This window comes from Panthera leo, chromosome D3 (assembly GCF_018350215.1).
Source record: "Panthera leo isolate Ple1 chromosome D3, P.leo_Ple1_pat1.1, whole genome shotgun sequence".
In the NCBI taxonomy this organism is placed as follows: Eukaryota; Metazoa; Chordata; class Mammalia; order Carnivora; family Felidae; genus Panthera; species Panthera leo.
In genome coordinates this window covers 13,746,937-13,763,194 of record NC_056690.1, presented here as the reverse complement: position 1 = coordinate 13,763,194, position 16,258 = coordinate 13,746,937, and the positions used below count along the sequence as shown (strand labels likewise).

Genomic DNA, 16,258 nt, shown 5'->3' with positions numbered 1-16,258 from the left:
ACAGCCCCCAGTTGAGAACCACCGCTCTCCACAAACTGGCAATAGAGCAGTTGTTCTGAATGACCCACTTGAATTCTTGTTATTTTCAACATTTCCATCGTGCCTACCAGTGACAGGTGACTGTGGTCCCTTCGGAGCAAAACAGCTTTTTTGCCTCTCGGAGGTATCCCCAGAGCCCAGACCCTCCCCCTAATACTTGTGCGTTCCTCGGCAAGAAAACCTGAGGCCCCTCGGCAACTGCCCTGGGTAAAGCACCTTGGCCGTGGCTGCACCCAGAGGCCTGGCCGGGGAAGATGGCAGCAGGCACAGTTGCAGGAAGGGGCATTTTCTCAGCCAGTGGCATTTGTAAACATCTGAGGGTTTTTGTTTTTGTTTTGTTTTTATTTTTTTTTAACGTTTTATTTATTTTTAAGACAGAGAGAGATAGAGCATGAGCGGGGGAGGATCAGACAGAGGGAGACACAGAATCTGAAACAGGCTCCAGGCTCTGAGCTGTCAGCACAAAGCCTGAGGTGGGGCTCGAACACACAAACTGCGAGATCATGACCTGAGCCAAGTCGGACGCTTAACCAACTGAGCCACCCAGGTGCCCCCTGAGGGGTTTTTTACACTTGTTTTTTCTAGTTGCAGCTCTAGAAACCTATAAAACCAGGCACCTGGGTGGCTCAGTCGGTGAAGCGCCTGACCCTTGATCTCAGCTCAGATCTTAATCTCAGGGTTGTAAGTTCAAGCCCCGCGTCGGGCTGTGCCCTGAGCATGGAGCCTAGTTATAAAAATATATAAGTAAGTAAATATTAACAAGAAAGAAGAAACCTGTAAAACCTAAAGAAGGAAATAAAGTTCTCTGTAGAGGTCTAGTGTAACAGCAGCTATCCGTGTTCACAGACTACTCAGTCTCCCTTCTGGAAAACCTCGGGCCCCTGCATCCACGGGCGCCGTCAGCCAGAGCCTGCGCTGCCCTCCTGGGGCCCCAGCGGGCCCTCCAGCCAGTCCTCGCTCCTCCATCCATGAGCCCCTGCCCCCCACCCCCACCCCCCGTCGTGTGTCTCCTACTCTGACGCCCTCAGCTCTGGAGCTGGACTGTCTGGGTTTGAGGCCCAATACGTCCGGGGCCAGGTCTTGCTGTCTGTGCCACGGGGTACTCGGCTGCAGATGGGAGTTGTGACAGGGGCCCCTTGTGCAACAACGCGTGCGCACTGTCAGCTGGGGCCTGGCTGGCCGTCGTAGTGCCTGGCACACTTCCTGGCTGGGAGTGCCCACGTGAAAAAGAGAGATGCGCGGTGTGCCGTGGACAGAGCGGCCCTGCCGTGTAGCCTCCGGGCTCCTTCGGTGCAGTGTGGAGTTCCCCTCCCCCTTGCGTCGCAGGATGTGGGAAACAGGTCACTTGTTTCCCGGCTGCCTGTCCTGTGCAGGATTAATGTGCCGTGGTGGCCACGGTGAGCTGCAGTGGACCATTGGACCGCTCTTGCGCCCTCACTAAGTAAGGTTAGGGTCACCTCACGGTGTTCACCCTTTGCATACGGATTGTGTGTGTTTTCCTCGGCAGCACTGAGTCTCAGACTGGTGCCCCCGAGTATGTCCTTCTAACGCAGTCTGAAGAAACACAGCCGCTGTTAGCCCAAAATTTCTTTAAATCCCTTCCTGTTTTGTTAAAAAAAAAAAAAGTTCCGGATTGAATCACACAATTCCTTCCCCTTCCCAACATCAGTTAAAGCCAGCGCTTCCAAATGATGCTCCGGTGGAGGCTGGAGACGCTGGGGATGCAGGGCCTCTGGGTGGAGGGCGCTGAATGTCCTGAATTTGCATTTCAGGATGTTTAACCAAGCTGTTTTAGGGACAGTTGGCTGCACTGTTTGTGTTAGGCCCTGGGCTCGGCTTGCACAGAGACTCAGTTGAATTAATTTGAGTGATAGGCTGTGCAGAGTGTGGCTGTCGATCAGAACTGAGACTGCCCTGGTCCCCAGTCCGAGTGGGAATATCTGCCTGGCCCAGCTCCTCTTGGTGCCGGGCCGTGGGGGGCGTGGCTCGGCTTCTCCTGGATGTGGGGGGCTCAAGACACTGTCCTTTCATTAGGCCCTCGGGGGAGCCATTTTTCAAAGTTTTTTAGGGAGAAGCGATATGAAAGGATTTCAGCCTTTTTTATTTTATTTTTTAATGTATTTATTGGGAGAGGGAGAGAGAGAATCCCACGCAGGCTCCGTGCTGTCAGTGCAGAGCCCGGTGCAGGGCTTGAACTCATAAACCGTGAAATCACGAGCTGAGCTGAAATCAAGAGGCACCCAGCCGACAGAGCCACCTAGGTGGCCCTAGGATTTCAGCCTTTTAAATAGCTTGTGCGTGTTGTCTTCTGGTGGTTTTCGTCGTTCTGTTTTGAAGGAGTCTTTCTGTTTCTCTAGTGGCAGAATGGCGAGCAGGGAGAGGAGGTAGTATGGTTTCCTAGGAGACCGCACAAGTAGTGATAACCCACATCCGTACAGGTTGGAGGTGCGAGCCGCTCGTCGACTCCTCCCACGGGTTCCTGACAGCCCAGAGCAGGCTCGCTGCACAAGCACCAGCCGGGATCGGAAGGCACGGGGGAGGGGGGGGGGGGGGGGACGCGAAGTGAGGTCTGTGTGGAAGCTCCGGTCAGTAGAGGAGACGGGTGGCAGGTGCCAGACTTGTAGCCACGTGGTGTGGGGACTTCACAGGGTGAACCTGTGGCAGACATCGGGCAGGCTGGGATGCCCTGGTCCCTTACGCTTGGCTGTTTGCACGGTCAAGTCAGAGGACCGTGACGCATCTGTAGTTTGCCGGTCCTGAAAGGCTGGACGTTTGCCAGGGCAGACTTCTTGCTCAGAGAATAGGAAACACTCTGTTTAGTGCGGAGCCGGTGGGGCCCATTCCTCCAGCCCCGCACTGTCCCCACCGCCCCCGCTGTCTTGGTCCTGTTACCTCCTTCAGATCCCATAAACAGGCCCCTCCTTCTCCACCTCAATCCTGCTGTGCGAAAGGGGGCGAGAGATAGGACGCTCTCTGGATAAAAGATGCTACAGAAGTGTCCGTGTTAATAGGAATGTCCATGTGCCTCTTTGCCAACAGAAAACCTGGAATATAACGTGGAGCCTCAAGAAATCTCACACCCTGACGTGGGACGCTATTTCTCAGAGTTTACCGGCACTCACTACATCCCGAACGCGGAGCTAGAAATCCGGTACCCAGAGGACCTGGAGTCTGTGTATGAAACGGTGCAGAATATTTACAGTGCAAAGAAGGAGGACATAGAGTAGCGTCCCGTAGAGGACACCGAGCCTTTGCCGCTGCCGCTGTCTCCAGGAGAACAGGATTCCGGAAGAAGACGTCTCCACGGATCCCTCTGGATTCACACCACCAGGAAAGCACTTAACCAGTAGCGTGGTTGCCTCCCACTGAGTTTAGACAACGTGTGCTCTCCTCCAGCTGCAAAGACAATGTCGCTCTCCGCCTACACTAGTGAATTCATTTGACGGCACTGTGTTCAGTGGCATGGCTTGTGCGCTTGTCCTGTGGTGACAGTTCGTGACACTCTGTCTTCATGAGGCCTCACAGTCGACACTCGTAGAATCATCCTTCCCGCCCACTTCCCGTTACGTCTGTCTACACTCGTCTCCGACCGTTTCGTTTGCCGGACGGATGGGGTTCCATGTTTGCACCGGTTCCCTTCTGGTTTCGCCGTGGAGCGCGCGCGGCCCGGAGCCGGGACCGCTTGTCTTTTCGCCCTGCGTGTAGTTGCTTCTTCAGAGGCGAGGCTGCGAGCGACGGCAGCAGCATCCGAGCGGCGGGGACGCCAACACGCGGATTGGTCATCAGAACCGTTCGGCTTTATTTGTTCCAATACGTGAAACAGATTTCAGCCGCTTTATCTCTTCCTTTATTTGAAGCGGGAGCACGGCAGAGCGTTGCCCGCCACGTTCCTCCCAGGTCCGTGCTCCTGTCTGCGAATCCCCAGTTTTCTGTTTCCTTACGTGAAATCTTGTGAGAAAGTGCACCGTAATGGCCTTTATGGATGGATTTTCCCACATTCGTCTACTCTCCTTCCCTTTGAAATAACTACTTTTTTCTCTCCTTTAATTTTAAAAATTATTCCGGTATCATAAATAGATCTTAAGTCAGTGATGGGTTCTCTTTATAGTAGGAAGTACAATCTGGTGTTAGAATGTTCACTTTTAGAAACCACACGCCGTGGTCTCCAAAGACCTAAAGGAGGTTTCACTTTTGTAATCAGAAAAAAAGAAATAATGAACCTTACGCATTTTTTAAAGAGGAAAGAGGAGGGTCCGTGTCCCCCGTCATCCCTTAGAATCACTCTTCGACCCTGCCGGCTGTGGCAGGGTGGACGCAGGTAAAACGTCTTTAACCTGAGGAGTGTCGATCCGTGGAGAAGGAGGCGGGAGCGCCCTGCTTTCTCGAGTCCCCGCTGCCTGAAGGTCCCACTGGCTCCCGCCCCCACCCTTGGTCCCTGAGCTCGGGGGCACCGAGGCCCTCACAGCCCTGAGCGCCCGCCACTCTCGACCTGCCAGTTCTCACGCGAGCTAGCTAATTCGTAGTTAACCAGTAGATGCTACCTTCGGGAGTTAGGACCTAGTTACATTACTCTCTGAGTTGCGAAGAATCCAGTCGCCCTGGTGAGCGAGGCTTCGGGGGCTGTGATCCGACCCCGCCTCGCCGCCCTTCTGTGCATTTGCATGTGGTTCCCCACACCCTGTTTGATGACTGCCTCATTTCCCCCTTTGGAAGCCCTGGGATGACCGAGGTTTGGGGAGGCCACCCGAGACCACTTAGTAGTCACTGACGGCTGGTGAGCAGTTATTAGAAAGAGGCGAGGGTCTGGCCGACCCCTGCCAGCCCCAGCTCGCTGTCGCCAGTCAGATCCAGAGCCTGATGGTTTCGATCGGCCTGGGAAATGTGACCACTCACAGCACCCAGCCCGCCGAGGCCGGGGTCTTACACTACTCTCGTTTGAAGGTGAGAACTAGTTAGTCCAGAGGTAATTACTAAGAAACTAACCAGATGCATTACTAAGAAACTGTGGAGCATGCTGAGTTATAATTGTTGGTTTTCTGGTTTGATTTCCTTTTTCCTTAGAGTAACATCAAAGCCAAGAAGGATGGTTTTACCTTTACTGACCCAATGTAAATATGTATCTAGACCGTTTTTAAATGTGTTTCTTCATGAATGCTTCATTTGGCTCCAGGAAGCCTGTGTCACCTGTGTAAGTTGGTATTTGGGCACTTTATATTTTTCTAAAAACGTGTTTTGGATCTCCTGTACTCTAATAAATCATAAGTTTCTTTTTAAAATTTTTTCCAAAAGTTTTCTCCATTTTAAGAAGTCCTGTTATAACAAAGTAGGACTTTCACAATGTTAAAATACTAACTATTTGGATAGAGTGACTTCTTTTCTCTTCAAATGAATGCCAAGATTTTTTTGTACAATGATTAATAAATGGAACTTACCCAGAGAATCCACACAAGCGGCCTGCCCGGTCTCGTTTCGGAACAGAAAGCCCAGCCTTGACGGCAACAGAACGTCTCTGGCTTCTCTTCTGATCCAAACATGCAAAACTTGGCTCTACTGAATTTTTCTTAACGTTGGTGAGTGAACAGGGTACTTTGTTCTGCGGGTTCCTTGCCAAACAGCAATTTTAGAAGCTGGCTAGGAGTATTGAGGGCACCTGGTTACAATGCGAACATTGCAGCTTTTTGCTGCTGTTAGAGTACGTGTACAAAAGGAGAAGGGCAGGTGCCCGGTGCGTGGTTAACGAGGTGATAGCTGCATGACGTTCCACGTGTCCGCAACGCCCTGCCGAGCACGCACTGTCCGCGATGCCCCCGCGTGCCGTGTCGTGCGGAGCGCAGCGGTCAGGGGCCACACGGTCACCGGTTTCCTGCACCGCGGTGGTCCCAGACCTTTAACGTCCTGTTGTGCGTTGTGACTTCATGAGAGGACAGTGTACTGTGCTGTGTCTTCCCTGCTTAGACCCTAGAACTTTCCTCTGCCACACGGACGGACACACACACACAGCATCCCTGAGGTCCAGGGTTTGCAGACGCGCTTTGGGAAACACTATGTGTGTCCAAAACTAGGCCACCGTATCCTCAGGCTAGTGTGTGGCCAGGCGTCTCTCTCTCTCTCTCTCTCTCTCCCTCTCCCTCTCCCTCTCTCCCTCTCTCCCTCTCCCTCTCTCTCTCTCTCCCTCTCTCTCTCTCGTTTGAAAACTTTGGTCTAATCCGATTTTGAAAGGCTGGCTTCACGTTGCCTCCACCTGGACCTCATGGTAGCTTCTCCATCATAAGTGAATTTCCACCGAGAGTTGTTTTTCGCCGAAACCAGCATTCGTACTGTTGCTAAATCGGTTTTGCGTTTTACAATACCTACTTAAGGACTTGTTCTCATTTTAAAATGTCTCTTTCTTAACACATGAAATGGAGTCAGACGCTCACGTTCTAGGCTCTCTTCTACCGCTAGAAGGGAAAATAACTTGTTTTCCTTTCTCCATATTCCAAGTACATAAAACTGGATTACCAGCAGCTTTTTAATTTGACAAGTAACCTGTGGCCATAACAATCCAGATGTAGCTCTTTATGTGTTTCTGTCTGTGTTCTGGAGGAAAGGAGTGAATGTTCACCCAGACGAAATGCAGAATCTGGCCCTGTGACCGTTTATTTCTGGAGACGTCGATGGTTGTGGTGCATGTGTTATTTTGTATCGCAAGCTTACTTTGAGCCAGCACTGGCCTCACCTATATTCTTCACGGCAACCCTCTAAGGCAGGGCCGGGCGGTGGATTATTGTTGCGGGCCACGTAAGGTCACGTGTTCTTTGTTTTCAAAAACGTAGAAGACCTTCTCAGCCCGAGGGCTGTAAAGAAAACGGGCTCTGGGCTGGTCTGGCCCGTGGGCCACCGTCTGCCGAGCTCAGCCAAGGTGCGGGCCCCGCCAGCGTCCCACCTAGCAGACCAGACGGGGAGCCGGAGCGCACTGCGCGCAGGTGGGACAGCGGGCGGGGGACCCGGGGACCCGACCTCCGAGCGCCAGCTCTTGACTACCACACTACCGCCAACTTTAGCAACTACCTCGCACTGGTTTTATCCTTTGCAGCCACTTTAACTTCTAAACGTTTCAGTTCTGAACACTTAGAGTCTTGAGAGGAAAGGACATTCCTTCGGTGAATAAAATTCTGTGCAATTATAGAATAAATGTATTATGGCCATTTAGCGATGATTGTATTAGGGTAATGCTAGTTCTGTAATAAATAGACCCAAAAATATACCGTGGCTCGAACACAATAGACCTTTCTTGCTCACCTAACACCGGGCAGGGGGATGGGGTGGGCAGGGGGCTCCGCTGTCTGCTTCGGTGTGCGGCTTCTGAGAGCGCCGGGGGGCTGTCATCTACCTGCCCCGAAGGGCAGTGAGCACAGAGGGACACGTCCGGTGGGGGGGGCTCCATGCAGGGAAGCTGGGGTGGCCCTTGGTGGCACTGCCTCTCACGTTCCACCGGGGGGGGGCTGGGAATGAAGACCTGGACACCGATGTGGCCTCCCCACTCTGGGTGTGCTCCCCACGGCAGGACGTGCCTCCTCCCCGGGGAGACAGCCTCTGTGAGGTCAGACTTTCGGGTGGCAGATACCGCTCGGTCCGGAAACTATTGCTTTGCTCTGGCCGCAGCAGCACAGCCACCGCGGGTGGGAGTTTAACTCCTCCGTCTACAGCAGATGGCCACGGGGGGGAAAGAGAGGAGGCCTCAGGACAAGCCACATGTGTCACTTCTGCCTCAGGAGCCACACAGGTCGCGGACCCACCCGCAGCCTAACTCCGAAGGGAACGGCCTCCCGTGCACCCGTGGAAAGGGAAAGGCTTGGGGGCCCTGCCTCACCTGTGCCGCTCACCCCAAACCTCTCCTACCCACTTCCTGTGTCCTGCCAGAGTCAGTCCGCCGTGGCTCCTTGGGGACCAGCCCCCTGAACTAGAAGTTTTGACACGCCCCTCCCCCCGGTCCCCGTTCAGTGGGGATGCAGGGGCCAGACAGCTGCAGTACAGACTGCCACCTGGAAGAAGAGAGAGACGCACAGAAGCCACCGTGCTGCCAGTGAGGAGATACTCTGCTGGGCAGGTGGGCAGGTACCATGAAGCCGCCGTGCCCCCCACAGTGGGGGGAGGGGGTGGGGAGAGGGGTTGCTGCCGCCCCTCCTGCCCTCTGAGCCCAGTCCTCCCTGGTCACACCACTAGTGGGGGGAGGGGGCGCATCTTCCCTGGGAGCTGGGCAACTTGACCGAGTGCTTCCCGCCTGGTGCAGGTCTGGGGTCAGCCCCGGACGTCTTTCATTTTCCCGGCTCGTGATTCCTCTGGGAACGATTCCCTCGAACCCTTAGCAGACTACTCCCCTATCTGTGCCCGTGATCATAGTTCTTTGCCAGAACTTGCCAGCCTGTTCTGTTTTCTTGCCCGTGCCTATCTCTGCCCCCACCCCCTGGCTTAACGGCGGCCACTTGAGTCTGATATTAGCCACACTGGGTCAAGGTGTTTAACGAGCCTGCATGGCTCAAAGTGATCCATTCTCCTCCTCCTCTCATGCTGGGGGTCGCACAGAAGCAGTTCCCTTTTGGAACCTAGGAAGCCCAGGATTTCTGACCCCTGGTTCTCGCGTTTTCCGCTGAGCATCTTCCTCGTGATGACCTTGCTGTAAGCGGCAAAGGGCAGTGGGCACACGCTATATTCTCTCTTCAGCTGCTTCCCCTAGACCAGATGCAGCACCCCAGTGGCTCCAAACGCTGCAAACGGTAAGCAAAGCCCCAAAAGCGGCCTTCGCGCCTCCCAGCCTCCTGCAAGGTGTTCCTTGCCACCTCACTGCCAGGCTGCCGCCGTGCGATTTAGGGTTTTTTTCACAGCGGATTCCCCTTTCAAGCGTTTTAGTTTTGTGGGTGACGGGCGTGCAGGGGAGGGTGGGGGTTTTTTTAAGTTTAAAGTTAGGCTAATGTTCCCATAGGAAATTCTTCCCCATTTGGCTGTGCAAAAAAAAAAAAAAAAAAAGGATAATGATGGCAAGTTCTCTGGGGTTTGGAAAGACCTAAAGGCAAATTGTTCAGTGAACTTAGGAAAGGAAGTTGACAGAAAAAAAGGAAAGAAATTTGGGAGAGAACCAGCCGGGCAGCATGCATTCTAGAATCCTCGAGGGGCCAGAATTCCTAACTGCTTCCCTTAGAATGACACAGATCTTAACGGAAACTTTCATAGCCCAGCCGCAGAAGTTGGAGCACTCTGAATGAAAGCTCGTTGTTTTGTGTGTGTGATTTCCTTGTCTCCAAAACCTGGTCCTCCCCCCAGGTTTTGGAATTCTCTAATACCACACCACTTAAACTATATGGTGATGTCCTCCCTCAGTCATGGCCCCAGGACAGAACATTGACTTTCCTCCTTCCTGCTAGGTTCTTTGGCTGGTCTCATTAAATTGACACAAGACAGATGAACAGGAGAAAAAATAGTAGTAAATGTAATTTCTTGCAGGAGCCCCTAGAAATAAGACACTCAGAGGAGTGCCCACGGCATGCAGCATTTGTGCCTTCTAGACAACCAGCACATCTGTGAAGAATCGAGGCCAAGGGGTTTGGGCGTGGGGCCGCAAATTAGTGGAGAAGCAGCCAGGGTGGTTTCCACAGCCTTCTCGGCCCCGAGTTCCCACCGGTGATAAGGACGCCTCTCTTTCTCCTGGCACGGGGCGGGAGTACCGTGCGCGAGGGAGAAGGATTTCCTGCTCTCAAGGGGACAAAGGAGGGTCAAAGTGCCCACCTTGCCCTGGCTGCACTTCAGTTCAAAATAATCAATAAGCCACAGTGACGTTTTTGGGGGTGGCCTGCCCTGAACCCCACCTGCTGTTCCCATGCAGAGGACTTGGCCCACAGGCTCTCCTACATCCCTCCCTGTATCCCCTTCCCCGGCTCTGCTCAGCCTTTTTTCCAGTATTGCCTCCCCACCCATCCCACGAACCTCAGACGAGTTTTTCCTCGTCACCTCCCCCATGAAATTGTTTTGCTGTCTCTTTTTAGGTGAATTTAGGTGAAATTCACATGACATAAAGTGAACCATTTTATTTTTTTTTAATGTTTATTTTTGAGAAAGAGAGAGTCCGAGTGGGGGAGGGGCAGAGAGAGAGAGGGAGACGCAGAATCCGAAGCAGGCTCCAGGCTCTGAGCTGTCAGCAGAGAGCCCGACATGGGGCTCGAACTCACAAACAGATCACGACCTGAGCTGAAATGGGATGCATCACCAACTGAGCCACGCGGGCGCCCCTGAAGTGAATCATTTAAAAATGCACAGCTCAGTGGCAGTTAGTACCCTCACAAAGTTGTGCGACCGCCGCCTCTGTGTAGATGAAAACACTCTCGCCACCTCAAAGTAAAGCCCTGTACCCCATTAAGCGACCACTCCCCATTCCTCCCTCCCCCCAGCGCCCCATCTACTTCCTGCTCTATGGATTTGCCTGTTCCAAACAGTTCATGAGGATGGGATCAGGCAGTACGTGATCTTTGGCGACTGGCTTCTTTCATTTAGCAGCGTTTTCACAGGCCGTCCACTCCGTAGCATGAATCAGTGTTCCAGTCCTAAGGCCGAATGATATTCCGTTGTGTGGACGCGCCACATTTTGTTTATCCATTCGGCTATTAATGGACCTTTGGGTTGTTTCCACTTTTGGACTCTTGGGAAGAGACCTGCCATGAGCCCTGAATGCGAGGTTTAGTCTGCTTATGCACCATATGGACACCTGTGCTTTAAAATTTTTTAACGTTTATTTATTTTTGAGACAGAGAGAGACAGAGCATGAACGGGGGAGGGGCAGAGAGAGAGGGAGACACAGAATCGGAAGCAGGCTCCAGGCTCTGAGCCATCAGCCCAGAGCCCGACGCGGGGCTCGAACTCCCAGATCGTGAGATCGTGACCTGAGCTGAAGTCGGACGCTTAACCGACTGAGCCACCCAGGCGCCCCTGGACACCTGTGCTTTATACGTCCGGAGAGTAACGGCTTTTCATCCTCCCCAACAACCATTTGCCCTTCGGGGACAGTGTCGCCCCACTGTCGTCCCTCTCTGGGAGGTGGCACTGGGAAGAGCCTCTGTCTCCGTCTTCTAGCTGGTCCACCCCTGGTGTCTTGAGTGTCTTCATGGCACCCACCTTTGTGCCAGGAGCTCTGCCCGGAGAAGTGCCGTTTCTGCCACCTGCAACTGCTAACCCGTATATTCTAAAGAACTTTTGGGATCCCTGTTACCCGGTCTTTGCCCTGACTTGCCTCTTCTAAAAATGGGATGAAAACGGGGCGCGTGGCTGGCTCAGTCAGTGGTACATCAGACTCTGGATCCCAGGGCTGTGAGTTCAAGCCCTACCCTGGGCGTGGAGCCTACTTAAAAAAAAAAAAAATGAGATGAAAGAAAGTGCAGTTGTAAGACTTTCTGGGTAATGGCTACCTTTGTATGAAACTACTCCCAGGAGATTAGGAAATTTGAAAGCTAAAGGCCTCTGCTAGACCATTGTTCCTGACATTTTACAAAGAGAAATAATGAGGCCCGTGGAGGGTATAGGTGCCTTCGTCTGGCGGGTGGCTCAGATCAGGTACTCAAGCCTGAGCCTTTGGACTTGACTGCGGAGGAGTTTCTATTGCCCCCAAATTGCTTCCTCTGAGGGTTTTCTTGTCCTGCAGGGACACTTGCTAATAACATCATCCCTTACTATTTGGCATTCAAAACCTTGTTAAATTTCTCCCTTGCTAACTGCCGTGGCAACCTCCCCGCCAGCTTCCGCAGTCTCTTATTTCCCTCACACTCACTGTGACAGAGGATGAGAAAGCATTATTTATCCCTTATTGTCTGGGAAATTTGTCCTCTTGAAGTTTGGGGAAATCTTATTCAAAACCTGCAAAGACTTTTTTAAATTTTTTAAATGTTCACTTATTTCTGAAAGAGAGAGAGAGATAGAAAGACAGAGCATGAGCAGGGGAGGGGCAGAGAGAGAGAGGGAGACACAGAATCCAAAGCAGGCTCCAGGCTCTGGGCTGTCAGAGCCTGACGTGGGGCTCGAACCCACAGACCGCGAGATCATGACCTGAGCCAAAGTCGGACGCCTAACTGACTGAGCCACCCAGGCGCCCCAAAACCTGCGAAGACTTTTTATAGGCAGTTGCTTTTTTCCCCTCTGGCTTTATGGAAGTGTAACTGATCTCTGGAACTTAACTCATCTTGTGTAACCGTAACCTAAAATATGATTTCTCCTCAAGCAGGGGTCGCCGACTTCTCCTGGAAAGGGCCAGAGAGTAAGTATTTTTGGCTGAAATTTCAGGCCACACGATTACTCAGGCCTGCCCTTGTACCAGGAAAACAGCCATAGGCAATAGGTCAATGAGTGAGTGTGGCTTTGTGCCAATAAAACTTTATTGACAAAAACAGGCATGGGCTGGGGAAGGCCCACAGGCTGTAGGTTACTGACCCTACTGTACAATCTGCTTGACTATTTTCTTTAAAAAGAAGTCTACCAGAAGCAACATCAAAAAGTTGAAAGAGGGTCAGGGCACCTGGCTGGCTTAGTCAGAAGCATGCAACTCTTGATATTGGGGTGGTGAATTCGAGCCCCATGTTGGGTATAGACATTACTAAAAAATAAATAAACTTTTTTAAAAAGTTGAAAAGGGTAATAGAAACCCACATACCCTGCACCAAGGTTCAACATTTACTATATTTTCTTTATTTCCCTTCTCTCTATACGTTTTCCCCCCTGACCCATGTGAAAGTGTCTCAGACAACCTGAGACTTCTCCCTAAATTCTTTGGTGTCTCTCTCCTAAGAACGAGGATGCTTTGCTCCCCAACCACAGTGCCGTGCATACGTAAGAAAGTTGCATCCTCAGTATAATGAGACTGGGTGTTGAGGACCAACCAGTGTTCCCACAGAATCTTACACCACTTGTGATTTCTCTGGAGCACCCTGGGGAGCACCTGGCCCTGTGGGTAGAAGTTGTTCAAGAGAAGCTGTTGAAAATCACTCACCAGGAAGTCTGTTTGCCCGAGGTGAGCCTGTGGCGTCCTGACAACAAGAGACCTGTGGTTTCAGGTAAGCTTCGGCTCTGAGATGTTCCTTGACGAGGGGCATAAAATTCAGCAGAAACAGGGTTGGTTTTTTTTTAAAGCGTTTGCTAATTTAGCAGAGATATGTGGTCCCCCCCCTTCTGCCCACAAAGGGATGGGTTGCTTACATTTTCCAGTCAAGGCTTAGCGGGAGCCCCCACATTTAGCACTGTCTGCCCAGAAGCTCTGCAGAACTCAAGGTAGCAGAGTTCTCTCATAAAGGCCCATACGCAACCTTGCGACTTTCTTCCTTAATTAGGTACCCTGAAGACCCTAATTCCATTGACTGCATTGGCTCTAAGAACAATGATTTGGGCCCAGGTATAAGAAAATAACCCATCTAGGGGCACCTGGGTGGCTCAGTCAGTTAAGCGTCCAGCTTCCACTCAGGTCATGATCGCACAGTTTGTGAGTTCGAGCCCCGCGTCGGGCTCTGTGCTGACAGCTCGGAGCCTGGAGCCTGCTTCGAATTCTGTGTCTCCCTCTCTCTCTGCCCCTTCCCTGCTCACTCTCTCTTTCTCTCTCTCTCTCTCTCTCTTAAAAACAAATAGTTTTATTTTAAGTTAGGGCATTGGGAGGGTGGCGCCTGGATGGCTCAGTTAAGTATCGGACTCTTGATTTCAGCTCAGGTCATGATCTCAAGGTTTGTGAGAACGAACTCCGTGTCAGGCTCTGTGCTGACAGCTCACAGCCTGGAGCCTGCTTCAGATTCTGTTTGCCCCTGTCTCTGCCCCTTCCTTGCTCACGCTCTCTCTCTCTCTCTCTCTCTTTCTCTCTCTCTCTCAAAAATCCATAAACGTTAAAAAAAATTTTTTTTTAAGAAAATAACCCATCCAAACTCAACCTAAGAAGACCCTAATTCCATTGACTGCATTGGCTCTAAGAATAATGATTTGGGCTGAGGTATAAGAAAATAATCCATCCAAGGTCGGTCTGGGGGCTGTGCTTTATTTCTGGGTCTGGTTCTCAGCCATTCAATTTGCAGACACAGAGAACCTAATGGCCTCTCTTCTTCTGAGCCTGCCCATCGTGTGAATGAGCCAGTGATGTGCTGATGCATCGAAACGTTCGCATTCTTGCCTCTTACCCCTCCTGGGCCTTAAGCATCTACCCTTCTTGGCCCAGGCTGGATGCTTGGCCGTGGGTAGGGCTCCACCAACAGCCGTTTCCAGTTACATCTTCTACGAGCCCCTGTCTTCAAATGCTTACTTAACCCAACGCCCTCCACTTCTCCCCTCCCAGGCTGGGTGGGGGGGGGGGGGTTGTTTTTCTGAGCCCTGGATGACAGAGATGTTCTTCCACAAATGCAGACTTGAAAGCATTCATCTGGAGAGGTCCAGCCCAGAGTCTTGTCAGGACTGGAGATACCACGGGCTGGGGCTCATCCAAGTCCCTTGGTCAAAGCGGATACTGTTCCCGAAACCTCCAGTTTTGCACGCTTGCAATCGGCTTCTCCGTTAGTGCTTGGCGTGGGCGGCTGGGCACAGGGCCGCCGTTCTCCTCCATTTCCGCCAGTCTGTTCATCTGCCTTTAGGGCCTGGACCTCATGATGTGGAAGACACAGTCAGCAGAGGTTTAGAACCAAATGGGACTCTCCTCTCACACCCGGAATAACCTGGTTCAGTGTGGGGGTGATTTAGACTCACAGTGGCCCGAGTTGTGTGCTGCCTTGGCTGTTTAGACCACACGTGGCTCTGAGAAGCAGGGGCTCATTCACCCCAGTCTGGCTGGCATGTTTCATGCCATTGGGCCGTGAAGCCGACTTCCCTTCTGCTGGGGCAGCAGGGGCGGGGCGAGACCTCAGTGGGATGTAAAACCGTGAGCTCCCAATGTCAGCATTCACACTTATTCCCATCTGTATCCACAGCGGCTGACACTGTGGCAGGCAAATGCTTCTAGAACATTAACTGAAGTCCCTTTACCTTCCCACAACAGATACTCTGCCCCAAAAGCACAAACATCCCATACTGTCCAAGCTCACACTCCTCGGAGCCTTGATTCTGTGCCAGAATAGAGTAGAACAAGGCAACCTCTTGTATAAAAGTACCTACAGGTGTCTGTGAAATTGTGACAAAATGTCCGAGAGTGTAGTTCGGGTGAGTTAGTTGAAGTCCCAGGGGTAGACTCAGGGCATGCCTTATGACCTGTGCCAAAGCTTGACTTACTCTTGTGCACATCATCGTTTTGCCTTTCCAGGCGGGGATTAGAAGCTGCCATCCAAAGGCGTTCAGAGGACCACCTGTTGATCTCTTGGTTTCTCAGGATGGTAACTCCTGCTCTATGTCTATGGGTGTGTTATTTATCGTCGGCTAAGATTCCCTCTACGTGTGTCAGGCCTTCCACCTTCCTTTGCTTGTAGTTTTCCACTGAAACTGTCGGGGCGTTGTTTACCATCCAGCCTGGTTTCAGCCTCCTCTGGGGGCTGGGGGTGGACGTACCCCTGCAGAACAGAAGGGCTGATTCCGGGTCTCAGGGGCTCAGGTTGTGACATGTGGAGCCACCATCCCCAGGTAAGCCACAGAGCAGGGAGGCAGAGGTCTCCTAGCAGTGTTGTGCATGTGGTCATAGAGACAAACAGATGGTTCCGTGGTGAGGGCAGGCCAGGAGATCTGGGGCACCGGCTTTGTAGTTTCCTCTGGCCGTGATGGACTCTGCTACGTCACTGTCCAGGCAAGGTACATTCGGCATGAGTCACCCCCATCAGGCAGCGGCCCAAAACCATCAGCAGCACTAACCTTACCATCTCATTGGGCTCCTGGCACCCCGCGACCTGGCAAGGGAAGACTGTGCTGAGCAGGGAGCACCCAGAGAGCCAGAAAGGAGCGAGCCACCACGCAAGATGGCCCCGGTGTCCTGCCAGCTGGTCTCACACCCCAGGCTACGCCGTCCCCTCCCGGGAACCCGTGTTCCCATTTGGGAAGGAGAGAGAGGGAGACTGGGAATTTTCCATTTTCCCTCCCTGGGTGACTCAGAAGAAAACCAGATCTGTTCCCAGCTTGTTTTTAACTCCTTCTGTCATTTCTCTGGCGGAGCCTCACAGATCGAAGGCCGGGAGGACTTCGTCGGGCCCCACTCCACCTCCTGACCGTAACTTCTCCCCACGATCTGCTTCCGGATGCCTCTGCGGGGCCACCCGCT

General features: G+C 52.4%; 1 protein-coding gene across 4 annotated transcripts in view; it reads left to right on the top strand.

Annotated features, from left to right (window-relative positions):
* FBXO21 (F-box protein 21) overlaps positions 1-5,319 on the top strand; it is a 47,077-nt gene extending 41,758 nt beyond the window's left edge. For all 4 annotated transcript variants that reach the window (XM_042909452.1, XM_042909451.1, XM_042909453.1 and 1 more), the window contains one exon: positions 3,079-5,319. In XM_042909452.1, coding sequence (XP_042765386.1) covers positions 3,079-3,266 — 188 coding nt within the window. In that variant the 3' untranslated portion in view covers positions 3,267-5,319. The remainder of the gene's footprint in view (positions 1-3,078) is intronic.
* Positions 5,320-16,258: the final 10,939 nt, after the last annotated feature.